This window comes from Oryza brachyantha, chromosome 6, assembly GCF_000231095.2.
Source record: "Oryza brachyantha chromosome 6, ObraRS2, whole genome shotgun sequence".
In the NCBI taxonomy this organism is placed as follows: Eukaryota; Viridiplantae; Streptophyta; class Magnoliopsida; order Poales; family Poaceae; genus Oryza; species Oryza brachyantha.
Window position 1 is genome coordinate 16,778,544 of NC_023168.2, and position 25,915 is coordinate 16,804,458.

The following is a 25,915-nucleotide window of genomic DNA, read 5'->3' on the forward strand; positions in this document are numbered from 1 at the left end:
TACCCATAATGCTTTAATAAGTGATAATTTTGTTTTCAGTTCTTAGCTGAAACAAGACGCGAAATTCTATTTCAGACATTTCGTCCAACACCTCCTATGCACAAATAACAAGCTGACGACGAGGTGTCACGCCCGGCTGACGGGAGTAGCAGGTAGCACATAGTGGAGACAGTCATGCCGGTGAGGTATATATCGTGTGCGGAGGCAACCGCTAGGAATACTCACGGTGAGGACGGCTGCGTCGCCTAGGTATCACGCCTACGATCCGCACGGCAGAAATCACGTGTCAGCGTTAGAAACCAAGAATTACTGAGTCTATTATATCTGAAAAAATCATTAACTATCACATCTGTATAACAAAATCACACAGTCCATGTCGTTAAAAAAACGGACGGATAGTATGCGAGTCAAGATCCCCACATAAGTATTTACACCCCTATATTTTGGCTTGGGATTCTGCTTATAACTCAAAATTTGAATTTTTAACTTTAAATTTAGAGATAATTCTGAGTTTTTTTTCACTAAAGTAGTTTTGGCTTTTAGATCGCTATAAACACGTATATAAAAAGTTTATTTATAAATTATTTTCGTTTATAAATATGGCTTTTCTTTTTAAAACTCTTGACCATAAAGCTGTAATAAGTGCTGGGCTCGTGGGACGTTAGAGTCAAAGGAAGCACACTAGAGTGTAGAGATCGCGCGCGCATGTGGGAAACCGCCTACGCGGATTACTAGATCAGAGCCAAGTAAGACACAGTCCTCCGCCTCAGCCTCACCTCTCGTCTCCTCCTCTTATAGCCCCGATCAGTCAAGCACCACGCCACCACTGCCCTTCTTGCGCGAGCGATCCCGTCTCCCTCCCTCCCTCCTCGATCAATCGATCGCCATGGAGGACACCACCTCGCCGGCGGCGGCTCGCTCCACGCGCGCGCGACTCGTCCTCGCTGCCGTCGTCTCGTCGCTGCTGCTGCTGCAGGCTCCATCGACCGTCGCCGCGAAACCGTCCTACGTCGTCTACCTCGGCGGCCGCCGCTCCCACGGCGGCGGCGTCTCGCCGGAGGAGGCGCACCGGACCGCCGCGGAGTCGCACTACGACCTCCTCGGCTCCGTCCTCGGAGAGTAAGTGTACCTCACCCACAGCGCCATTGCTCCACGCTCTATCTCTCTCTCGATCTTGATCTTGAATTCTTGGTCGATGGAAACAAATGCAAATGCAGCAGGGAGAAGGCGCGGGAGGCCATCTTCTACTCGTACACGAGGAACATCAACGGGTTCGCGGCGGGGCTGGAGCCGGAGGAGGCCGCGGCGGTGGCGGGGCTCCCCGGCGTGGTGTCGGTGTTCCCCAACAGGGGCCGGCGGCTGCACACCACGCGGTCGTGGCAGTTCATGGGGCTCGAGAGGGGCGACGGCGAGGTGCCGCGCTGGTCGGCCTGGAAGGTCGCCCGCTACGGCGAGGGCGCCATCATCGGCAACCTCGACTCAGGTGAACTACACTACACTACTAAACTTGCATTTGAGCTGACAAATCCAGATTCAATGGAATTGTATATGGATTTAATCGAATTGGCCATTTCTTAAAATCCAAATCGGAATTATGTATGGATTTGATTGAGTTTCATCAAATTGAAATTTTGGTTTGATATGAAGGCGTGTGGCCGGAATCGCTGAGCTTTAACGACCGTGAACTTGGGCCGATCCCAAATAGCTGGAAAGGAATCTGCCAGAATGATCACGACAAAACGTTTAAGTGCAACAGGTATTTTTTATCGTACAGATCACAGTTCAAATTTCTTAAATTCTGGACTTAATTATAATACAAAAACAAGTAACCGTGACAACAAATATAATATCATAGTAATTTCGTCCAATAAAAATTATAAACGTCAAAGCTATGTCCTTGTCCTATTTTTGCATTGGTATGTTTTTTTTTACATATGACTAAATACTATAAAAGCTTTTCAAGGACTTGATACTCATTCCAGACCTAATTAAATGATACTTCCTCCGTGTGAAAATGTTTGACGTTGGTTAGTTCAAAATTAAAGTAGCCAGCATCAAATAAAAAAGATGGGAGGGAATAGTTCAGGCAACCAATATTTTTTTAAAGAAAGACAAGCCAAAATGTTTGTCTTAAACTACAACTAAAACTGAGGAGCTATTTTATCATCATTAAAAAATATAACTAAAATTGAGGAGCTATTTTTATCATCCTTAAAAAATATCTTGAGATACTGTATAAAAATTTAATATCTTGAGATACCGGAATTTTGCAATAAAATATTTAGTATCTTAAGGTACTTTGGAAAAATGGTTAAAAAAAGCCCAAAATTGAGGGGTAGTAAAAACAACAAATAAATATGATTTTCTATTTCTTGAAATAAATATTGTGACCACATTTTTTTTTGTTATATTGTGTGCAGCAAGCTGATCGGCGCGCGCTACTTCAACAAGGGCCACGCGGCGGGGACCGGCGTCCCGCTCAGCGACGCGGAGATGACGCCGCGGGACGACAACGGCCACGGCACGCACACGCTCGCCACCGCCGGCGGCTCGCCCGTGCGCAACGCCGCGGCGTTCGGCTACGGCTACGGCACGGCGAAGGGCGGGGCGCCGCGGGCGCGCGTGGCCGCGTACCGCGTCTGCTACCCGCCCGTCAACGGCAGCAACGAGTGCTACGACGCCGACATCCTGGCCGCCTTCGAGGCCGCCATCGCCGACGGCGTGCACGTCATCTCGGCCTCCGTCGGCGCCGACCCCAACTACTACTTCCAGGACGCCGTCGCCATCGGCGCCCTCCACGCCGTCAAGGCCGGCGTCACCGTCGTCTGCTCCGCCAGCAACTTCGGCCCGGACCCCGGCACCGTCACCAACGTCGCGCCGTGGATCCTCACCGTCGCCGCGAGCACCGTGGACAGGGCGTTCCCGGCCCACGTCGTCTTCAACCGTACGAGGGCGGACGGGCAGAGCCTCTCCGGAATGTGGCTGCGCGGGAAGGGGTTCCCCCTCATGGTCAGCGCCGCCGCCGCCGTCGCTCCCGGCCGCTCGCCCGCCGACGCGTAAGCGCGCGCGCACACACCGATCAACCGTCACCGCCGCGGGCGTCGAATGCTAACCATCTATATGTGCACACCGATGTCGCAGCAAAGAATGCAACCTGGGCGCCCTGGACGCCGGGAAGGTGACGGGGAAGATCGTCGTGTGCTTGCGAGGAGGGAACCCCAGGGTGGAGAAGGGCGAGGCCGTCAGCCGCGCCGGCGGCGTCGGGATGATCCTCGTCAACGACGAGGCCTCCGGCGACGACGTCATCGCCGACGCGCACATCCTCCCGGCGGTGCACATCGGCTACAACGACGGGCTCGCGCTCCTAGCCTACATCAACTCTACCAAGTAAAGCCCACTGTTCTTCTTGCAAGCATAAAAATTTCATCGTGCAGATTTTAATTAGTTGAGTTCTTGATTTGGTGCGTAGGGTTGCTCGCGGATTCATCACGAAGGCGAAGACGTTGCTCGGCACGACGCCGGCGCCGGTGATGGCGTCCTTCTCGTCGCAGGGGCCGAACACCGTCAACCCTGAGATCCTAAAGGTGAGCTATATTAGCTCTGAATTTCCATAGGAGCTTAGTGTTTTTTCATGGCGGGAGCTCTCATGAATTTTCCGTGTGTAGCCGGACGTGACGGCGCCGGGGGTGAGCGTGATCGCGGCGTGGACCGGCGCGGCGGGGCCGACAGGGCTGCCGTACGACCAGCGGCGCGTGGCGTTCAATACCCAGACCGGCACGTCCATGTCGTGCCCGCACGTGTCCGGCGTCGCCGGCCTGGTCAAGACGCTCCACCCCGAATGGAGCCCCGGCGCGATCAAGTCGGCGATCATGACCAGCGGTGAGAGCACTTTCACGGCCGCGCGTCCTCGCCGGCGCCGGAGACGATGGACTCTATCTAATCGAACTGACGAGCTGCTCCATTTCTTTTCTTTTTGTCAGCGACGGAGCTGGATAGCGAGCTGAAGCCGATCCTGAACTCGTCCCGGTTGCCGGCGACGCCGTTCAGCTACGGCGCCGGCCACGTCTTCCCGCACCGCGCGCTGGACCCGGGGCTCGTGTACGACGCCACCGCCACCGACTACCTCGACTTCCTCTGCGGGATCGGGTACAACGCGTCGTCGCTGGAGCTCTTCAACGAGGCGCCGTACCGGTGCCCCGACGACCCGCTGGACCCGGTCGACCTCAACTACCCGTCCATCACTGTGTACGACCTGGCGGAGCCCACGGCGGTGCGGCGGAGGGTGAGGAACGTCGGGCCGGCGCCGGTGACGTACACGGCCACCGTCGTGAAGGAGCCCGAGGGGGTGCAGGTGACGGTGACCCCGCCGACGCTGACGTTCGCGAGCACCGGCGAGGTGAGGCAGTTCTGGGTGAAGCTCGCCGTGAGGGACCCCGCGCCGGCCGCGGACTACGCGTTCGGCGCCATCGTTTGGTCGGACGGGAGCCACCTGGTGCGGAGCCCGCTCGTCGTCAAGACGCAGGTGGCTGGATGAGGACGCCATGGCTGGAACTGCATTTTTTTTTCCTTTTCTTTATTTTTTGTGGCCTCAGATTTTAGGCTTTAGCTAGCAAGAACAGTGAGAATATGTTAGGAGGTTTTGATTAGGGCATAAATTTCAGACATGGGTTTAATAATAGAGGATGTCAGATTAGTGATTTATTTCTCAACTTTTTACCGTGTTGGTTCAAGTAAAACATTCAGGCAAAACTGGGGAAAAAAATTCTGTGCAGCCGGGCTGTACCGGGCTTCCTCTGCACCCCTGCTCCAAATATCTGACGCGTGGGCAAGTAAACGATCCAACGGTGCACAGCCCTGTGCGATCATCGTGAGCGTTTCCTCCGCTCGGCTCAGCCCTGGCTCGCTGCACCTCAAGGTCACAGATTCGGCTCAACAAACGGCTCAAAACGCTCGCCTCCCTCATCTGCATGTGGAAAAAAAAATTTAATGCTGCTACCCGGCCTCTCTTGTATGTTAGAACAAATAATCAATTAAACTTATCTTTTGGCACAATTATTCTCAGATTCCCTCAAATTTAGAATGAGAAATCTGAAATCTTATGTAATCTGATTCCTAGATGTTGTGATCTGAACATCAAAACTTGAGATCCAACTCTAGAATGTGTTGTCTCGAAGCTGAATCTTCTCAAACAAACTAGATAGTTTCACATCTCAAACAGCAAAGAAATTGATCACTAAAATTAAAATTTAGAAATTGAGCAAGAAAATATATCCTAGAAACATTCATAATATTTACACATATCTATAATTAAATCACTTGCGTCCTAAATTTAGAACAAGAATATTTGTTCCTAATATAAGTTATTCATTTTTAAATTTTTGTTGGAGAAGAATATAAATGTTATATCTAATATTTTTTAAATGAACCAATACAAACTTTTGGAAAACAAAATATTAGTAGCATTCTCTTGGAGATGTTGTGGTACTCCTAGCATGACTTTGTTCTTGTTGTCCTTTTGATTTAGTAAACGTAGGGCCTAGACTTTTTCTCTAAAAAATACCGACATATTTGAGATGTGACCATTCTTTCTTAATCAAAATTTTTTACACATCTACAAAATTATAAGTCAAAACAATTTAGTAATAAATCAAATAACAATAAAATAAATAATAATCATATATTTTTAAGAAAAAAATAAATAGTTAAACATGAGATAAAAAGTCAACGACTTCGTCTACTCGTCTATTAAAATAGAGAGAGTATTTATAATAAATATTTTTATTTACACGAAAGATTTTCACAAGGAGCATATACCACCCACAAATGATTCTAGAGAGGAAAAGGTGGGTATCTTCACGTGTTTAGGCCCTGTATAGTTACCAAAATTATTTCTTAAAAACATCACATTGATCTTTGGACATCTAAATGAAAAATTAAATGTTGATGAAAATTAAAACTAATAATACAGTTATGAAGAAAATCATGAGATAAATCTTTTGAGCCTAATTAGCGCGTGATTAACCATAAGTGCTACAGTAACTAACATGTGCTAATGATGAATTAATTAGACTCAAAAGATTCATCTCGTGGTTTTGAGACGGAATCTGAAATATATTTAATATTTTAAATATATGAATACGCACCGATGTGACCCATCTCTCAAAAATTTTGAGGAATTATACGAGGCCTTAGATGCAAAATTGTAAATTTCAATATTATTTCGAAAATATATTAAAGAAACATACTGTCTGAACCACAACCGGGGGCATCCACCACCAGCATTTCATCCGGTACCCCTCCCATTATTCCACGTCAGCACCGGATATTCCAGTTCCTCAAAGCGTAAACACGGATCCAACGTGCACGGTCACTGACAGGTGGGACCAGAGGACCGCCCTCTTACGTCAAATAATTCTCCTGCCGCTGACCAGAAGCAGTAGCAGAGAAAAAAAAACAAAGAGAAGCTCCAGAGATCCAAACCTCGCAAGAATCCAAGTCAAATATCCAATATTCCAATTGAATCCTTTTCTCCTCGATCTCTCGCTGCTCTGCTCCAGGAACCGAGATCCCATCTGGCCTTCTCTTCTCTCGCCTGCCACCGCCGCCGCTTCGATTCGCCGCCTGGTGGTTTCTGAAGCGTTCTTGCGCGGTTTTTTGCAAGCTCTTCTTCGTTTTTGCTACTGGGAAAAGTGGGAAGAGAGAGAGAGAGAGAGAGAGAGAAGGCATGTTCTTTGATTCCGTTTCACCGTCATACTGATTTGCGTTGAGCTCCGCGGCTTGCTGGTTGTGGTTACTGCTTGTGGGTTGCTCAATCGAATTTTTATCCCTGTGAGAGAGAATGCTGCTTGCTGTCAGAAAATCGCCCCAGGGGGCTAAATTTTCTCTGGGTGTTTTTTTTTTTTGAAGTATCGCTTGCTATAATTCTGGGATGAAGAAAGTGATACGCTGTTCTTTGCTTATTTGTCCTCAAATTTGCCTTTTCTTTGCAGTGTTGAGGTGCAGTTGGAGGGGGGAGTGTTTGGTGGCAGCTGATGAAATGAGCAGTAGTAGAAGTGGTGCTGATGCTAGGAAAGCTACCTCAGGTATGCATATACGAACGGATTGAGACTGAGAATGAGGCTTGTCATTGCCTTTCTGTGATTCCAAAGCTGTGTGCTCTTGCTGCCCTTTGTGGCACTGCTGGGGATAGCAGGAGAACACAGGTAGCATGCTTGATACTTGTATTGAGGTACACTAGGTACCATCTGTTATCTGTATGTGATTCAGTAAGTGCTGCCCATCTAAGTTGTTCAGAAACCAAAAAATGATAGAAAGATTTGATTTTGTGTCTGGTGCTTTCACCGAGACCAATGGTTCTGTTCATATCGATCTTAGCAGTGTTATGGCTATTGTACATCCCTAATTGATGCAGAGGCCTAAAAGTTTTACTTCCACTGTCCAAAATATCAATTGTGCTATGTTGTATGATGGGCTCAGTAAATTTCACTACTTCCATGCAGATAAGATGAGAAAGCTCAAAGAGTTGCTACGCAAGAGTGACAACCGCATATGTGCTGACTGCAGCGCACCTGATCCCAAATGGGCGTAAGTGTTTTGCCCCCCTTTCAGTGAGCATCATGGTTTGCTTATTCCTTTTAAATTGATTCAACATTCTTCCATGCAGATCAACTAATATAGGAGTTTTCCTATGCTTAAAATGTTCTGGTATTCACAGAAGTCTTGGGACACATATTTCAAAGGTTTCACTCACTGCAACTAGGGGAAAACAATGTTATTTGACCTTCTTGATGAATCCGTAATACAATAGCAATATTTCAGTAAGATTTAGAACAAGAGCGGATCATTCAATTTAAACTGTAAAATGATATGAGAGAATATGTTGCGTTATTTTTCATTGTTGCTGTAGGTCGTAAAAGCTTATATGAACCTTCTGGTTGAAACAAATATATGCTTGAAACAGGTTCTATCAGTCACTCTAGATGAGTGGACCGATGATGAGATTAACTCCATGCTAGAAGTGGGTGGAAACTCTTACGCCAATGCAATATATGAGGCATTTCTTCCAGTAGGCTATCACAAGCCACATCCAGATTCTACCCAGGAAGAGAGAGCAGATTTCATCAGGTGCATTTATGTAATACACACCAGGCATTTTTGTTGATTGTACCCATAGGTTGTTACGTTTACTTTTCAACAGCATATATTTAGCCAGTCCACTTGATTTGAACTTTGCAAATCCTCTTTTAATTTTACCAGTATAAGGCTGTCTTGATTCTATTAGATAACTTAAGTTGATCAATGACTTCCATAGCAGAGAATTATTGAACAAAGTTAGCTTTGTAATATCTCAGGTCAAAGTATGAGTTGCAAGAATTTCTGAAGCCAAGCCTGAGGATAGTGTCTAACAAGAGCTCTTTACAGGCCATGGACTCTAGAAAAGATGTTGGAAATTCTTCTAATTCTTATAGCTTCAAGAGTGAGGTAACAGCATCCCAGAATCACAAACATGGTGGTTGTGCACAGCTCTCAAATATGCTCTGGTTGCCATTTTAAATAGCCATTTCCTCCATGCATTTTGCAGGCTGGAATGGTTGAGTTCATCGGAATACTAAAGGTAAAAGTGATCAGAGGCACTAAGCTAGCCGTGAGAGACATCCTAAGTAGTGACCCTTACGTCGTGCTGACCCTTGGACAGCAGGTATTCATTTCTCACCAAATCGAGTACTTGTTATCAGCATTCCTTGTTGATAATTGCACTGCTTCTACATATGCAGAAAGCAAAGACTAGAGTAATCAAAAGCAATCTGAACCCGGTTTGGAACGAGGTGCTTACGCTGTCTGTTCCTCAGCGATATGGGCCACTGAAACTTGTAAGTCGTCCTCGCTCCGTGTCAAAGATTTTCAGAAAATCCGCGATTCGTTACGCCGATAATGGCAGACGCACCATTGATCTCGCAACAAGCAAACTCTTAGTGCTCTCCCATTCTGACAAACTGACCACACCAGCAAGTGTATGACCACGACGTGCTGTCGAGGGACGACATCATGGGGGAGGCCGAGGTGGACCTGCAGCCGATGATCAACGCGGCCATGGCGTTCGGCGACCCCGGGCTGCTGCCGGACATGCAGATCGGCCGGTGGCTTAGGTCGAGGGACAACGCGCTCGCAAGGGACAGCGCCGTGAGCGTCGCCGGCGGCAAGGTGAAGCAGGAGGTCTCGCTGACGCTGCAGAACGTGGAGTGCGGCGAGGTCGACCTGGAGCTGGAGTGGATTGCTCTCAACCAGTAGTAGAGACACAGGCTTAAATCTCCTTTGCTTTATTAGCCGTGTGATCATGCGTGTAGTCTGGTGCCCAGATGTTCTGGCTTTTTATCTTGGCATTGCTGAATTGATGTTGTGTTTGGCCGTTCTTTTCTTGACTCTAGTGCCCGATTCCATGGTGAACTTTACTCAACTTTTGGTGGATTTTACGGCAATCTTTTTAAATTTTGTGCCAACTATTTGCTTCAATTTTTTAGATAATGGATAATCGGAACTTTAAAAGAAGCTACAGCCAATTATTACATAATTTATAGTTTGGCACACCAGAAAATTCAATGGGCTTAAACATGACACAGAAACAAGAGAAAAGAGAAAATAGTAGACACTATAAAAGACCAGTCTTATTCAATTTTAATGCTAAATTTCCAACCAAAATGCCCAAAAACTTGCATAGTCAAGGTCTCTAACTTTCAGCGAGCAGCAAAAATGGCTTACTCGTTCTCTTCGTGCTTTTTTAGGTTTGTCCTGAACCGCGGCTAATAAGTTATACTGAAAAGGACTTACAAATATGATTTAGGTATGAATTTGTCAAAAACCACCTCATTTCTATTTAACCAAAGAGCCAAGTAGATTGCAGATGCTCCAATTTACATCAATTTTTTAACATGTACATTTTTTTCACACCCCTAATTTCCAACCAAATCAACAAAACCGTTTTGTTTGGTTCTCTTAACCCTAAAGATATATAAACAGTTCTCCATACGAACTTGGCATAATGGTAATCAAAGAACAGATGTTGGATAGTTTCATTATGCATGCTAAAACAACATTTTAAACTATCGTCCCAATTCCTTTTAGCTAGATTATCTTTTGTCAAAACCACACCTTGAAACAAATATCATAAAACACTCTTATCTTCAGGGATATTTTTAACTTCCAAATGGCTTTGTTCATGTATATAAAACCATTATTTATTAGAGCAGAATACATTGAAGAAAATTGACCATTTTGATGCAACTTCCATCTAAACACATCTAGTATTGCTACACAATCATATAGCGTTTTGTAGCAGCTGGTTCTCAACCATCCTGAATTTGCAGCAACTGTGATATTAAGGGATCTTTTATACGAGTCTGCTCTAATATGAGTCCCTGACTTACTGATAGAAAGCAGTAAATTGGAGGATTTGTTTTCAAGAGGATTTTCATATAATTTAGTTCAATTCCCTCCGTAGTCACTCTAAATTGATTTAATCCAAGATAAAGAAGCACTGAATTTTAGTCACAAATCAAAATTGTGCCAAAACGAATGTTGCATGCCTATATCATACAGCATCCAAGCACTATTCACAGTCCTAATATCGGGTCAAAAACTGCTCAGGAACGATATCTTCATATTTCACAAAAACCGTTGATAAACCGATAAGAAAAATGTCGAAAAACCAAATTAAAGTCAATTAATTTTTTTAAAAAAACTTAACCTAAAAACCAAACAGTTATGTTATCGATTCCAATCCTGAAAATCTGGTTCCGATCGGGTGTGTAGACCCTGCGTCCATGTAACTCCCGCCCAAACAGATGAGGCCACGTGTCCAAACCCATGCACCCAATCTCACAGACTGACGCCCAGGCACCCCACTTGCCCAACGCTGTAGGAAAAAGTACACGAAAAGGGAAAGAAATCTCCAAGGAAGGAGGAGCCGCCGAGGAGGTGGAGATCTCCCGACCTGCGGGAATCGCTTCTCTCTGGATCCGCCTCCGCTCGAGCGCCGGGAGGCCGGAATCTCGGGGGCTCTCTCCTGATCTGGGTCAGGTGTGTGGCCTTGTTTATCGCTGCTGCTGCTGCTGCTGCTTTGGGTTCTTGGTATGGACGGCTTGGTTCTTGGTAGAGGAATTACTTTGCTGGGGTTTTAGTTCTTGGGGGGGGGGGGGGGGGAGATCCTTGCTCGTGCTGCAATATGAGAGTGCCATTTGGGACAGTGTTTGGATATTTATGTTAGCTTTGGATGATTTTTTTGGTAGAGTGTCGAGGGATGTTTTAGGTAGCTTGTGTTTGTTCGTTCCTAGATGTGGGTGTGCACATAGGTTTGATTTTTCTCAGTATGTCGTCTTGATCGTCTTGCGTTGTGTGTAATACTGAGTAACTTTGGAAAGCTGTTCATTTCGTTCCAGGATAGATTCGACTCACACATCCGCTTAATCATACTTGGAAATCTGTAATGTTTTTTCTTTGATTTGTAGTGTCAAGTGTGTATGATTATTCCCTAAAGGGGGATCTTTGATAGTAGTTTTGTTGGAGATTCATGTGCTTGTTAGTACTCTGCTTAGTTCTCTTTTGAGATAAATACTCTGCTTAGCTGTGTACTTTCTCCTTCTCAAAATATAGGGCATAGTTCGTTTCGATAGGGCAAGAGTTTGACTAACAATTACTCTATTGGAATATATTTTAATGACTTAAAGTTAATTTTATTAGATTCATATTAGAAAGTACTTTCTTATGATTATACTTTGTGTCACATAAAGTAACATATTAATAGATTCATCTTTGGTCAAAGTTTCATTTTAACTAAACAAAATGGGCATCATATTTTTAAATGAAGGTAGTACTTAGGAGATCCCTATTCCCCCATGAATTTCTATTTGTCGGTTCGTGGAGGTGTTTATGCAGTATAAACCTCTGAATAGTACAAAGAACCATTGCTTTGAAGTGGCAACAATGTTGCCGAAGACTGTTATGGCTTCCTATAGACCTTGATTGAGAAATAAAAGGTGGAAGCTTTGTTTCTAACAATAACCACATAGACAAGTGTTAGCATATATAGGTGTCTTGTTGAGTTATGGTCTTTATGGATGCAGACAAAGTGAAGCTATCCTGTCTTCTAGAAGTTTGGCAGCATTCCATTATTTCCGTAGCACAGCTGTCTCAACAAATTCACCAAACTTTTATTCTCAACGAGCAAAAGATACATTCATTTTCATCTTAGTCTGCCATCGCCAGTGCAGAATTACCTTGTTTGTGTGCATTAGATACTGCAGAGAGGCATCACCAGTAGCAAACTTTTATTATAATGGCCATTCAAGCACAGACATGGTGCATATGCTAAGGAGATGCAAACAATATTTCCTATTTTTCACTTCATAGGGCGCCATATTCTCCTACCAATTTTGTGTACTATGGTGGAGTATTATTTTGTGAAGATGATTGTCTGGGTTTCTTCCTTCATTTCCCTTAATTCACATGGTAATACAGTTAATATTTGTCTTCTGCAGAGGATGCCAAATGTATGAACCAAAGCCCTTCTCAAGCACTGTACCAGCTCACAACGATAAAGTCTCACACAATCAACAAATTGAACGGATTAGCAACAATGTAGCATCTAATAGTGGTGGAAACAGCTCAAACAGCAACTTTGCCACCAGACAGCGCTTAAGGTGGACTGATGGCCTTCATGATCGTTTTGTGGATGCTGTAACACAGCTTGGTGGACCTGACAGTAAGCTACTATGTCTGCTTATTTGCTTCTCTCTTAAATATGATATAGCTGCATGCTTTAGTGCATTGTGGTTATATTATGTAATATGTATTCATCCTATCAAGAATTTGTACAACAATCCTGTGCTTGCTCCCCGTTAAGCTTTTTGTTCACGAACCCTGTGATGCTGGAAACATACTACTTTGTCACTTAATTAGAGTGCCTTGCGAAGATATATTGGTATCTGAATATCTCATCTACCTATACATATAAAAATTAATTCAATTCTTATTTCAGGGGCAACTCCGAAGGGAATTCTTAGAATAATGGGTGTTCAAGGGTTGACAATTTATCATGTCAAAAGTCACCTGCAAGTAATTGAGCTTGAGATTCTCAGTACCTGCATATAATCTATTTGCTAACTTATGTTCAAGATTTTACTGATTGAACTGCTTGATTCCTCAGAAATATCGGCTTGCTAAATACATTCCAGATCCCACAGCTGATGGTAGGTAATTGCTCTTGTGGAACATAAGAGTTTGATATATATGTTACAGTTTTTAAGTTAACACGCAAGAACTTCTTTTGTGTAGGTACAAAGTCTGACAAGAAAGATCTAGGAGATTTGCTCGCTGACATTGAAAGCTCCTCGTAAGTTAGTTTCTCCTCCCTTGAAAAAAATTTGTGCATGCTCGTATTTATGTGGAGCCTATGTGCTCCTCTTCAGTTGTGAACTTCTATTATCTTCTCCGCTTACTTCCTGTTTGTATCCATGGGATTTGATGGGTTCCTCTTAAGAAAATAATCTTAATCTCTTGCCTCTGTTTGGCCCTCAGTATGTGGGTCCTCTTTCTTCATAGTCAGTTTTTTGTTAACCATATTCTACTGGCATAACAGTCTGGTGCAATTTGATGTGGTTCCACGCATCCCCGTATAGACATCCTCTGTGGCATAAACTTTTACTTCTACAACACTAGAAAGTGCTCATTGTTAAATTACCATATATAATTGTGAGTTTAGACCTCTCAGTATTACACTATAGCTCATCACCGGTGATGATTAGGGAGCAGGGCATACATGTTACCTCCATGAGGAATTAACCCCATGGCAGGTGCCATGAGTCTATATCTAGATGAACACTTCCTAATTCATCTTTTGGTCAGATTCTTCACCCTAAATTTCTTTTTTCTTTTCTACTTTATAGTAGTACATTGCATGTGCATGCCAACCTATTATTATTTTCTTTTTTTTCTAATGATTAAACAATATAACCTATTGTTTATGTTGATAAACTGTTTTGAAGTTTCCATCTTATCATTGTGATACAAATAAAATTGTCTAGCCCTAGAGATGTTGTAGCAATACAGGTTATCCATGTTGGGCATACAGCACTGAAAATGTCTCTGTTCTATACACGTTCATATAGCTATGCACACTACACATATCTCAAACTGTATGACTGAAATCTTATATTCTGCATCAAAGAAACATAAATACCACTACAAGATTGACTTTTGCATTATTTTCTTCTAGAAATCGATTCGATCAGTGGCGAACCCAGAACAAAAATTACCGGGGGTCCAATACGTACTAATTATCTAATTTTTGTACTTTACACTAATTAATCTGATATAATTTAGTAATAATAGGATAATTTACCCAGGGTCCGAGGACCCTAGGAACTTATATGTAGGTTCGCCCCTGGATTCGATATTGTTTAACAAGTCTGTAATTCTTGAAATCTTATTGAGGATGTGGGATTCAAAGTAGAAAGTTCAATTTTGCACTGTTTGGTTTATATGCATCAATCAGATATTACTTAGCAATTCTATACTTGTTGAAATATTTTTTAATAATTGAGTAGTCCAAGTAGAGTGTCCTTGAGTTCCTAATAAAGCATACTTATCTATTCAAGGGGAATGGAGATAGGCGAGGCTTTAAAGTTGCAGATGGAGGTGCAAAAGCGGCTACATGAACAATTAGAGGCAAGCTGCACCTTCTCAATGCTCCATTTCTGCTAGTGCCGTTCATGATTATTGAAATTTTCGTCATGCATTAACTTATAAACACTGTCGTACTGAATTTTAAGCCTTTTCCATAGAGTGGTCAGGTCAAATAACACACCTACTTTGACATTGTATTGTTTTCTCTATTAAATCGCTCACTGACATGCTGCTTCTAATGGTATACAAATATTTCTAATGAATTACGTAAGATATTTCCTGTCACTAAAAACGATTCTATACAGTGGCATCTGCTGTTTATGTTCGACTTCTCATGGATCATCAAATCTTGCTGTTTGGCACTATCAGTTAAAAGTCAAAACACCTGATTACTGAAATAAGGCATAGATGAAAACTAGTTGCCTTATTTTGAAGGGTTAATTTGTTCCATGCCACTGCAAATATGGCTATTCAGAGAAATGTCATTACAATCGAACAAATTAACCCTATTTTGAAGCTGTACAGCTGCAGGAGCACATAATCTTGTGTTGACACATAATCATCAGCTCACATAAGTACTGAGCTCTCTACACTTCGTTTAAGTTGAAGCTTCAATCTCACTCTACTGTGACCAATTGGTGAACTGCTATTTCTGAGCACAAATTTTTACAGTGGTCTGGTTGCACAGTTATCACTTATCAGGCAGGGGCATATGAGGGACTGCTGTTCCAAAACATGTCTACAGGTGCAAAGGCAGCTGCAGCTCCGGATAGAAGCCCAAGGCAGGTATCTCCAGAAGATCATTGAGGAGCAGCAGCGGCTGAGCAGTGTGCTGGGTGAATCAGGCAAGTTGAGTGCCCCTGGACCAGTTACAGGGGAGCACTACCAGGATTCCAACAGAACTGAACCCTCAACCCCGGTACCGACGTCCGAATCCCCAATCCGCGACAAGGCTGCAAGCGGCTTGTTCAAGACCCTTTCTTCGCACGACGATTGCCTCTCCTCAGGCCGTGAGCCTTTGACGCCTGACTCCAGCTGCCATGCCAGTTCACCTTTGGAGAGCCCCAGGGGGGCCAGCAAGAGGATTCGGGTCAGCGGTGGCCTTGATCATCGCGGGAATGATGAGTTCGCCCTTCCTCGCAAAGTTCTGGAGTCAGGTTCAGGTTCCGATTTCCGACAGGCGAGCTCGGTGCTATCATCCAGCACGGCGCGATTTCATTCTCTGGAAAGCTTGAATGCAAATGAGAATGGCTTCACCAATGTTTCAGGCAGTGATGTTTGATTTTTTCCCCTGTAGGGCAATGCTATTTAGAGGAGTTGCTAGTTATCTCTTCAGTAGAGCTGTTGATCTTACTGAGGCTATATGCTGTAAACTCAGCCAGTCAGCCATGACTGTTAGTTGTTGTGTGTGCTGTTCAGTGCATGTTTGTAGCTTATTTATTCAATCAGAGAGCCATGCAGTGTGCACATCACCTTACAGTTCATGGAGGTCTGGAAATGTAGTAAAGTGAGACGAACAAAAAGATGATCTTATTTTCGTTGAGCATGCAACTGAATTATAGCATCTATCCACATCAAGTCCAGGATAATGGAAGTACAAGCATCAGAGTTACTGTACAAGTTCAGATCAATATATATTATGGAACACTTTCTTTAAGTTGTAAGCATACATAGAATCCGTAGACATGTCAAGACATTCTACTAGGATCAAGTTGAATCTGCACAATATCAAGTTATCAACAAACAACCAATCAACATCATATACTAATTGTCATTACCACTAAACTGTATAACCTCCTCAGGCTGGCCAGGTTCTAATACTTCAACAGATCTTGACGAAGTTCATTCGTTGTCGTCATCCTCATTTTCGTCAATCCCTACCCAGTGAGTGAATGCAAACAGAAATTCTTTGAAGGTCACCATTCCATTTTTGTCCCAATCCATTTCCTCTTATATAATGCAAAAGAAAAGAGAAGGATAAATGTTAGGACTGAAAATAATTATTGAAACTACAGGCTACTGTTACACTGAAGGGAATTGTCAATCTTAAAGTTCCATATTCAGAGCAGTTAAAACCATGGGACAAAAATGCAATTTTTGTGTAGCATGTACATCTAAGGGCATATAATTGATGTCTTCACTCTAAACTCAGAGACCAGAGAGGTGAAGCATTAGGGAAAACTCACCAAATCTTCTCATGGCTATACGCCCAGAAGAGCGTTCCCCTGTAGCGGTCTCATTTAATGCTTGAACCATCTCTTCCTTGCTCACATATCCATCTTTGTTCTTATCCAAAAAGACAAATGCATCAACCAACGTCTCAAAAGTTCCCTGAAGATTTCCCAACCCCATCTTTAACTTCTGTGCATTATGTCAAGGAAATAGAAAAGCTCTTGACAGATAAGTTAGATCTCAGATAGGATACATGTACAGAAAGTTCCTGAGAATCCATCTAAGAAACTTTACAGTTCAATTAGCCTTGCGTTGTGATGAAAGGTTCATGGAAAATGGAACATAATGTATCAGTTTTGCAGTACCTAACCTATATGCTAACACACGGTTTTGCCAATCAACTAAAAAATATCAAACCAAAATCACCTTTCTTACCATAGTTCTGCAGCAATGCTATAGGAAAGAAAGGATCACTCTCAAAATACTTTTTGATGGAGAACACTGTCAAAATTCTTTTTGATGGAGAACACTCTCAAAAGACTAAGAAAAGGATACTGCCTCTGACACGGCTGGTTCATTAAGCAGATAAATGAGGCACAGAAAGACAATGAACTCATTGAACTTCATGCCCATGTCTTCATTTATATCACAAGCTTCAAAGAGATCATTTATCTCCTCCTCGGTGAACGAAATTTCCAGTTTTTGGAAACAATGCTTCAGTTCTTGTTTGTCTATTTCACCATTGGAATCTTCATCTGCGGAAGCAAAAAACGTTGTTTTTGAAATACGAGTGAGGAAGCTGTTTGTTTGAACAAGTCGGTCAATATTCGAAAGACCACATAGTACCATTATATAGCCTGCGTTATTTAACAGCTACGGCCAGTTCAGGAGAAGAACTATTAATAAACCAACAGCAATAATATTTGTTCCTGGTACTGGTTTCACAGTATGGAGGATCACTAACAATGAGCTCGAAATGTTGAGAGATAATCAGAGAATGACTGACTGGCAAACAGACAGCATGATGAATCTCACCAAATTGCTCAAAGATGGTCTTGCATTTCCTCAAGCTCTCGTCGATTTTAGGGAATTTCATGATAATACTATCGAACGACTTCAGCGAAGTCCCGTGTGCTGCTCTCTGCTGAATGGCCTCCACCATCTTCGCCTCAAGCTTCGAACCGTGAGAATTCCTCTTCATGGTATCATGGCGTCCAAGTATGCCTCCCATGCTGGCCCTTCACGCAGTGCTCCTAGCTGTACAAGAACCAAACAGTTGTACCTGAAACAAAATCAACAATATTTGTGACTCATCTCCCATGCATGGCAAGTTGGCAAACTGATTCAAAATAGTATAATAATAATAATAAATTGTGCCAAGTTGTAGTAGTAATCGACACAGACGAGCAATCAGCATGAAGGGCATGAACCAAACTACGAATTTCACCTAGCCTGATCAAAATCAACCTCAGAACAATATGATTCTAATCTTCTCTGCACATGACAAAGAACGCAGTTGCGATTTCACCACCATCACAATCAACTACAGTATCTCTAGTAGCTGCTCTTCCATCATAAAACAGTGCAGAAACAGTGGCGACGAGACCGCAGATTAGCGACAGGACCAATACGACAAAGAGTACTATAAAGATTTTAAGCCTTGGAAATCAATCGAATCCAAACAAAATCCCCCACCCCAACCCACCCTATCCCTGCCTCCCGCTCCCGCACGCATCGCATCCCAATCCACCAAAAGAAACAGGTTTGGAATAGAATTACGAGGAAGAAGCGCGGACCTCACACGCGCAAGAACGAGTGCACAAGAATCCAGAATTCCAGATCTCTCCCTGCCTTTGCTTGCCTGTGCTATTATCTCCTCCTCCTCCTGGGGACGTCGAAAGATCGTCCTGCCGGAGCGCGAGCGAGACCGGGCGGGCGGCCGGCCAAGGAGAGGTGGCGGGAGCTTCGATCTAGGGGGGAAGTGCGTGCGTGCGTGCGAATTCCTTCGTCTGCTCGGCGCAGCAGTGCACCACCACTACTGGCCAGAGAGAAGGCGAGCGAGAGAGAGAGGGAGGGAGAGGCGGCTGACGGTGACGGGAGCAAAGAGAAGCACCAACGCGGTGGCCCTTGGTGGCTGACACGTGGGGTCCAGGTGCCGGGATGTCCGTTGACCCTCGGCCGTAGGTGGACGCTTGTCTCGCGTTCGTTGACTTGCCTTTTCTTTTCTTTTCTTTTTTCTTCCTCTTTCTGTTGTTTTTCTTTTGTCACGATTCAGATTTTCGGGCGATAGATATCTTGGCGATCCACGACCAAGGCACGAGTATGTGCTGCTGCTCAACGTGTCAAAAAAAGGGAAAGAAAAATTGTGAAGCCCGGCTAGTGATAGATGTTCCGGTGGGACCGAGACCACCAAATGAATTCTAATCGAAGACATATATGCACGTGAAAAGGAAAAAAATAACTTTTACAAAGACAAAAAATATTTTTTAATAATATGGTATGGTGATTTTCTAATTAATTTTAAACCGGTGTTGTATATTCGTTATGGTATGTCTATGGTATCCAAATAAACCATATGAACTGAATCACCTGAAAAAATGGGGGACATGGCACTTTGAGCATTTCTAGCATATATTACATCTAATCATTTACATAAAAAATAATCTATGTAAAGAAAAAAATTGTTCCAACAGATACTTTATCACATACTTAAAAAATAGATCACCTTTCATATCAGAAAAATGTCTATTTAGAGTTTTTCTCTTCCCACTCTATATCTCAACATCGAATATAAAAAAAATAGCAAGAACATTAGAGTAGATGGTTATAAAATATTAATTATATATATAAAAAATGTATTATAGATGTTCCGTTACAGGGATAAATAATATTAAAAAACATTTTAGGGGATCATCTACGCGCTTGTGGAGCCACGTGTGCTGCGAAGATGTTCGATAACGTTTCCACGTGTCACCCATCGGGGTCAGAGGTGTAGAGGAGACGAGCTGTAGCCGGGCTCTTGTCATTTTTCTTTTCCCAAAGAACTCCTACTTTACTTTTTGACTTCTTTATAGACAAAAAGTTAAGCAAAGATTTTCTTTCTGCCCTTGTTGATTTTTCTTTCTTTTGCTTTTCACTGCAAGCCCGTGGATTTTTTTACCATGCTACCAGAAGGCCTCTCACTCAGGCTCTCAGGCCTCAGCTCTGGAAAGCGTGATTGTCTTAGACCGTAACTTATCCAGATGACTGTGTGATTGTTTGTTTTTTTAATTAAAAAAGGCAAACGATAATAATTTATAAATAAAAATTTTATATAAATAGTCTTAGCGATATAAAAACTATGGCTGAAAAATAAACTTCGACGAAAAACAACTCAACCAATTCTAAATTTAAGGTTAGAAATTTAATTTTTGACTTATAAGCATAAATATAGGTGAAAATATAGAATGGAAGTTAATAAGGTCAAAGTAAGCTCTAAGAAAAATTAAAAATCTTGACATGGCTTCGAATTAAAAACAACTCTCTTTTTTTCCTCCCATTTTTTCCTCCCATGCACATGACAGGTGCATTTCACACCTTTAGTGCTCATTTGGTACGAATAAATTTTCAATCTTGTTTTTTCGTTTTTACCTACAAACTAAAATTTACAATTTTTAATCTTAAATTTAAAATTGATTTTAAAGTTTTTTCATCATAGTTTATTATCCAGACTTTGTTTTTGCTTTTATATTACCATGAACACATACAGATATTTTATTTATAAAATTTTTTTTGGGTAAATATGGCATTTGGCTTTTTATACCAAAATGTCAAAAGATGTCAGCCTTTATAGGATTTTCACATGAATCAATTCAGTTCCTCCAAAATTCATCCAAACCGCATAGGCTCTCGGTCCTTTACACCAGTCAGCTGTGTGCAACACCACAGCGAAAGTTCAGGTCAATACAATTCCAATTCAAAGCCGTCAATACAGTTCCAATTCAAAGCCTATCCGGATTGCCAGAGCTCCTACCACACAAGACCTGGGGTGGTCACACACTAGAATTATACGTGCCTTCAGATTTTTATACATGATAAAACGTGGGAAATGGCAAGGTACAAAAGATGACAATTACATGGGTTGCCTGACAGGCTCAGCAGTAACTGATATTCAATCAAAGTGTTTACAGTTGGCAGCAAGGGTCAGAATCAGGGGAGGAAGTTCCTGTCCGTGAGTCATCCGTGTTCCTAGCAGATTTGTCCGGGTTAAGATGTGTATTCACAGTTTTTGTTAAGATGACTTGGTTCTCTTATGTTGAGCCTGGCCTTGGAGACACAGCCTGAAACGCTGGGTTAGACTCTCCCCCATCTCCTGTCTCTCCTGTTTGAGCCTCTTCCATAGAGACCGATTCTTCCTCTCCTTTGGTATGGCAAGCGGTTTCCTTCGTATCCGTCTCAGTGGTGTTGCCAGGGCTCTTAGTGTCATGCTCTACAGTTCCAGAACAAATTATGTGATATAATGAAAATTTCCCGTCGCTTCAGGGCCAAAACCATAGCTTTATCAATTACATAAGCGGTCAAAGCAGTGTCGCTAGTTTGAGAGGTTTGCTGGTAGGCAACAAACAAAAATGTCATGTGCATTCACTTGGGACCCTATTTAAAAGGCGTGTGAAGAAAATTTGGATGGCAGCTACCCTTGGCATATTTTCATTTCTATAACATAAAGTGTGGTCATGCAACAGAAGGCATATAAAATGGAAAAGAAAAGGCATACCTTATGCTTGTGAGTAGGAATTTCAGGGCGCTCGCCTAGGGATGATCCATCGCTTGCTGCCCCTAAGGAAGAACATCTTCCCCAGCTCTCCCTGTTTGAACTTGTGTATGAACAGCACTCCTCATTTTGCCTGTTAGACTTATCCTACAAAAGGAAGTAAAATCTTGTCCATGAGATAGCAAAAAGTTATGTGCAATTATTATGAACTCAGGAACAAAGAAATGTAGCAGAGCAAAAAATAATATGCTTTTGGTGCTTTGTAGGAAAGATAAACATATGGTAATCAATATATTATTATCAGCCATTTTACTATGATAACATGTATAAGAGAGGTTCAGTTAGTAGCATAGAACAACCCTGGCAGGAGGTAGGGAATAATATCATATGATATTTACATAATGGCAGTGTCAAATTACAATGAAAAAACTACTTTATGCCTCAAAAGCCTCATTTATTTTTACCTCTAAATGAGACTCAGCAGTGTGAGTGTCCATCTCAGTGAGATTATGATTTTCATCCAAAAGAAAATCCTGCATTCAAATGGAGATATCTCAGCTAAGATCTCAAGTACTTCAGGCAAACCAACCACTAGTGAACTTACCAAGTCATTATCCGTTTTAATAGACAGCTGATTGACCCTCTCTGTCAGCAATTCAACTACTGATTTTGTAGCTAACAAAATGAAAAGGGAGTTAGGACTTCAGTATGACAATGATAATTCGTGAACCTGCTAAGGGAACTAATAAGTCACACCATTTGTGAAGTTAGCTGCAGCTGCTGATGAGCTGCCTGCATCAGGACCAGCAGCCCTTAGACCATTGATGATTTCATACAGTAAACTCTGAAAAATACAAGCAAATAGGTTGGTAATTTAATTGAAATTTCTGATAATAAAGGCTTCACAAAATAAAGGATAATCTACCTCATTGGTTCCAGCGCCAACCTTAAAAGCACCAAGGTTGTAGTACTTATCTAACTTATTTGAGCATACTGAAGGGAACTGAGGTGGGTGGAGAACATTATAGAAGAATATTGAAACAGAATCATAGTAAAATTGAGGCCTGGGAGAATTGTGATCGCCGTCAAATCTGATTAAATTTTTATCCCCCTGTAGACAAATACAGCAAGAAAACAAGTCGTGCATACATTAAGAATGCATCCATTTACTGTTCAGCTTTTGTAAAGCAAGCAAGAGTGGGTCTTACTGCATATGCCTGGTGAATACGGTCAGTGTGATGGGGCTGAATAAACATGTCATTTGATGCATGTCCAAATAATGCAGGAATAAATGTCTTGGGGGCAAACTGTTGAAAATTAAGGAGACGGAAGAGGTAAGTAGGCAAATATCGATGTAAACTTTGACTTCCATCTGAACCAACAAAATGATAGTTTAGAAACCACACCTGGACAACATCAAGATCCATTATATCAAACTTAGCTCTTCTTTGAATTACACGGCGCATGTACTGCACAGCCATCTTAACCTGAAAAACATAAATAAGAGCAAACATTATATGATGCAAGTACTGCAAAAGTCATTGGGCTGTTGAGCACTTAACTTGGCAGACAATTGAAATGAAGTTAGCATCGTTAACTAGAACCTTGCCTTGTTCCTATACTTAATATATGGCAGCAGTAAACAAAACCTTTTTCCCTATGCATTGCCTACCAGTTAGCTAGTGTCATGCGCAGTAGTGCAAAAAGATTTGAGCCGCACAAAACACCCTAAAGTTTTTATTATTTCTGAATTTAAATTGTAAGCACAGTGCTGTCTAATTATCGGTACACCACTCTTATCATGCATATGGCAGTCAGCTGGAGCACAGTAACAAGGTGACAAGTGGAGCATAACCAAGCACGATAAAACCACCGATTAATTCATAAGCTAAAGCTCATCAAATCCTGTGCATGCATCATACAAACTACAGAAAGCAAATGGTTCCTTTATATGGTTCATTGTAACATTGAGCGAGGCTATTCTGCAAAATGACAAGCGTACCGTGAACTTAGGAACTCGGATTTTGTAAACATCTACAAGCTCCATCATTAAGTCATATAGGTTAGAGAAAGCACTGTCCAAAACCAGGCCAGCAATTGAGGGGTCTTCTGCTCCATACAGCAGGCTGTCAAAAGTTTGGATATAAGTTATGAAGAATTACCAAAAATAAATCCATAAATTAGAACCTAAGTTTTTAAAAGATTTTATGGGTAAGGATACTTCTAGGTAACATATTTAAATAATCAACAGGAACTACCGGGATGATCAATTTTATATGAATAGATTCTAGCATATTCAAGAAATTATAAAAATAAAAATAGTGCATCATCTAGACAAATAAAGTATTAGATATACAAGAGCTGCAACCAAATACCTTGTAACAGCACCCATTGATCGCCCCCAAAGGCCTATACAAGAAACTTCCTTATTGTTTCGCAAAAAGGACACCACGCATTTGAGATCCTGTTTCTGAGAGTGGTTGTGGATTTATCAGAATACTGCAATTTCGAAACAATAAATGTATTTTCACAAAGTTATAATGATTATGCACCTCATGCCAACCAAGGCTGACATACTCTCCACCTGATAGCCCTGATCCTGCAAAGTCAAGTGTAAACAGGGTGATGTTTGAAGGGAGGAGTATGACAGCGGCTTCATTGGCATCTGCTCTGCATCCACTGCATTGAGTTATGAGAAGAAAAAAAAACTTGTTAAATGGTCCAACATTATTGTCAGTCAATTAAGGAATATGGCAGGCACAAGAAGAAACAATATAAAATTTAACGATTTATCTCAATAACTCACGGACTGTAACTAGTAGATAAAATGACTGGGCTCCAAGAGTTATAGTGTAGACTATGATCAGAATGTTATAGCAAGAGGCCCCATCAAAAGATCAATCATATCAATAAGAAATTGAGAACCTATGAGCATGATCCAACAACGATAAATACCTATTTCCATGGCAGTAGATCACACATGGAAGGGCAGTATTTTCTGGGACAACAGCAGGAACATAGTGGCTGCATTTTAAGGTCTGGTCTCTTCCGTTTGTAAGCTGCCACATACAAGTACTACAGTAAGGATAAAATATATAAAAGGGTGATTTTGTCATGAACAAGTGAAAGAGAAAGAAGGCCATAAAAAGCTCTCCTTACTTGCCTCCAAATCTATTCGCCTATACTTTCTTCCGGCAAGAGTAAATTCTGGTTCCCACAGATACTGATCTGGATTGTACTCTGCGCTGCAAATGCATAGCCAATTAACTGACTCATACCATAAAGATAAAAGGATTAGTTGACTATCAAAGTTTTGTGGGGTTCCAACTCCATTATTAGTGCATCTTTAAGAAAAACAAGTAAAGTTATCTTTAGGAAAAGAGTACAGTGAAATGAATAAGGATGTGCTAACTAAATGCATTAACACCTTTGAGCTACTACCAAATCAGCTTACTCATACCACATGCCACTACAACACTTCTCATTGCGCAAACAGCTAATTGGTCAACTAGCAGTATACTATTTTTAACAACAGTTATTAGATAGCAATCTTATTAGGCTCCTACTTTGGGTATTTCAAGTAGCACTAATAAATTTTAAAATGCTCGAAGTTTTGACTCGATGGTAAGATTAAGGCCCAATCATAGCGAGCTAGCAAAGCAAAGTATTACCGTCTACAGAAGTAAGTACTACCCTTACAGTGAAAAATCATTAACAGCGCCCATTACCGTGGCGGTCGGATGACAAAATTAACGAACTGCTCGATCATCGCGCCGCCGCCGGAAGCTCCCCGACGAAGACGCAGCGGCGGCGAAGGATGCTCGCGGCGCTCATGTACAAGGCGTCCCCCCGGCGCCTCGCACAAAACCAACCACCTCGCTCCCCCTCAGCTTCCCCCGCCTAACCCCAGGCCGAATCGACTCAACCCCCCACCAAATTCCCACCAAAACACCCTCAGATCCGCTCCCCACCCCCCGCGAGCGCGGAGTCCCCAACGGCGAGCACCGCCCCCCGTCGTCTCGACCCTCACCGCCCGGATCCGGCGCGGCTCCGCGCGGCCCGGAGCTCGGAATGCTCGCCGCGAGCGGCGTAGCCCCGCTGTGGCCCGGGATGCGGGCGCCCGCCGGCGGCGGCGGCGGGAGGAGGCGGCGAGGAGAGCGGCGGTAGGGTGGGGCTCGCGCGGTGGCCGCGGGGATCGAGGCGAGGCGAGGGTGGGAGACTGGGAGGAGCAGTGCGGTGGGGGCGTGCGGAAATGCGAACGTTAATGAGGCGGACGAGAGAGAGAGAGAGAAAGGTGTAATAAGGGGAATAAAATCT

General features: G+C 42.8%; 5 protein-coding genes across 7 annotated transcripts; 3 read left to right on the plus strand and 2 right to left on the minus strand.

The window, feature by feature from the left end:
* Positions 1-813: 813 nt before the first annotated feature.
* On the plus strand, positions 814-5,033 carry LOC102716050 (subtilisin-like protease SBT5.3). The gene is made up of 8 exons (XM_040525241.1): positions 814-1,119; positions 1,218-1,483; positions 1,648-1,756; positions 2,421-3,056; positions 3,142-3,387; positions 3,470-3,584; positions 3,666-3,879; positions 3,981-5,033. The coding sequence occupies exons 1-8, from the start codon at positions 887-889 to the stop codon at positions 4,532-4,534; spliced, it is 2,373 nt and encodes a 790-aa protein (XP_040381175.1). The 5' UTR covers positions 814-886; the 3' UTR covers positions 4,535-5,033.
* Positions 5,034-6,445: 1,412 nt separating this feature from the next.
* Positions 6,446-9,514, plus strand: LOC102718844 (ADP-ribosylation factor GTPase-activating protein AGD12). 2 transcript variants are annotated; one of them, XM_015838279.2, is made up of 9 exons: positions 6,446-6,722; positions 6,990-7,082; positions 7,500-7,584; positions 7,664-7,739; positions 7,961-8,124; positions 8,352-8,481; positions 8,582-8,698; positions 8,775-8,870; positions 9,007-9,514. In XM_015838279.2, the coding sequence occupies exons 2-9, from the start codon at positions 7,037-7,039 to the stop codon at positions 9,286-9,288; spliced, it is 996 nt and encodes a 331-aa protein (XP_015693765.1). In that variant the 5' UTR covers positions 6,446-6,722; positions 6,990-7,036; the 3' UTR covers positions 9,289-9,514. The 2 variants fall into 2 exon arrangements, with proteins under 2 accessions (XP_015693765.1, XP_006656236.1); XM_006656173.3 differs by having other exon boundaries at positions 6,446-7,082.
* A 1,406-nt stretch (positions 9,515-10,920) lies between these two features.
* Positions 10,921-16,230, plus strand: LOC102719397 (myb family transcription factor PHL7). The gene is made up of 7 exons (XM_006656175.2): positions 10,921-11,073; positions 12,531-12,754; positions 13,031-13,107; positions 13,199-13,241; positions 13,327-13,384; positions 14,649-14,718; positions 15,422-16,230. Exons 2-7 carry the CDS (start codon positions 12,541-12,543, stop codon positions 15,956-15,958), a joined length of 999 nt encoding a protein of 332 aa, XP_006656238.1. The 5' UTR covers positions 10,921-11,073; positions 12,531-12,540; the 3' UTR covers positions 15,959-16,230.
* LOC102719123 (probable calcium-binding protein CML21) lies at positions 16,192-18,909 on the minus strand. 2 transcript variants are annotated; one of them, XM_015838638.1, is made up of 5 exons: positions 18,253-18,267; positions 17,884-18,130; positions 17,404-17,603; positions 16,863-17,037; positions 16,192-16,625 (listed from the first exon to the last, which is right to left on the minus strand). In XM_015838638.1, exons 2-5 carry the CDS (start codon positions 18,077-18,079, stop codon positions 16,519-16,521), a joined length of 678 nt encoding a protein of 225 aa, XP_015694124.1. In that variant the 5' UTR covers positions 18,080-18,130; positions 18,253-18,267; the 3' UTR covers positions 16,192-16,518. The 2 variants fall into 2 exon arrangements, with proteins under 2 accessions (XP_015694124.1, XP_006656237.1); XM_006656174.3 differs by lacking the exon at positions 18,253-18,267 and adding an exon at positions 18,645-18,909 and having other exon boundaries at positions 16,197-16,625.
* A 1,983-nt stretch (positions 18,910-20,892) lies between these two features.
* On the minus strand, positions 20,893-25,664 carry LOC102719683. Its single transcript, XM_006656176.3, has 14 exons — positions 25,327-25,664; positions 24,762-24,843; positions 24,554-24,657; positions 24,151-24,277; positions 23,974-24,068; positions 23,601-23,724; positions 23,005-23,085; positions 22,807-22,905; positions 22,524-22,709; positions 22,355-22,442; positions 22,203-22,273; positions 22,063-22,131; positions 21,602-21,745; positions 20,893-21,316 (listed from the first exon to the last, which is right to left on the minus strand). The coding sequence occupies exons 1-14, from the start codon at positions 25,365-25,367 to the stop codon at positions 21,119-21,121; spliced, it is 1,509 nt and encodes a 502-aa protein (XP_006656239.1). The 5' UTR covers positions 25,368-25,664; the 3' UTR covers positions 20,893-21,118.
* Between the last annotated feature and the right edge of the window lie 251 nt (positions 25,665-25,915).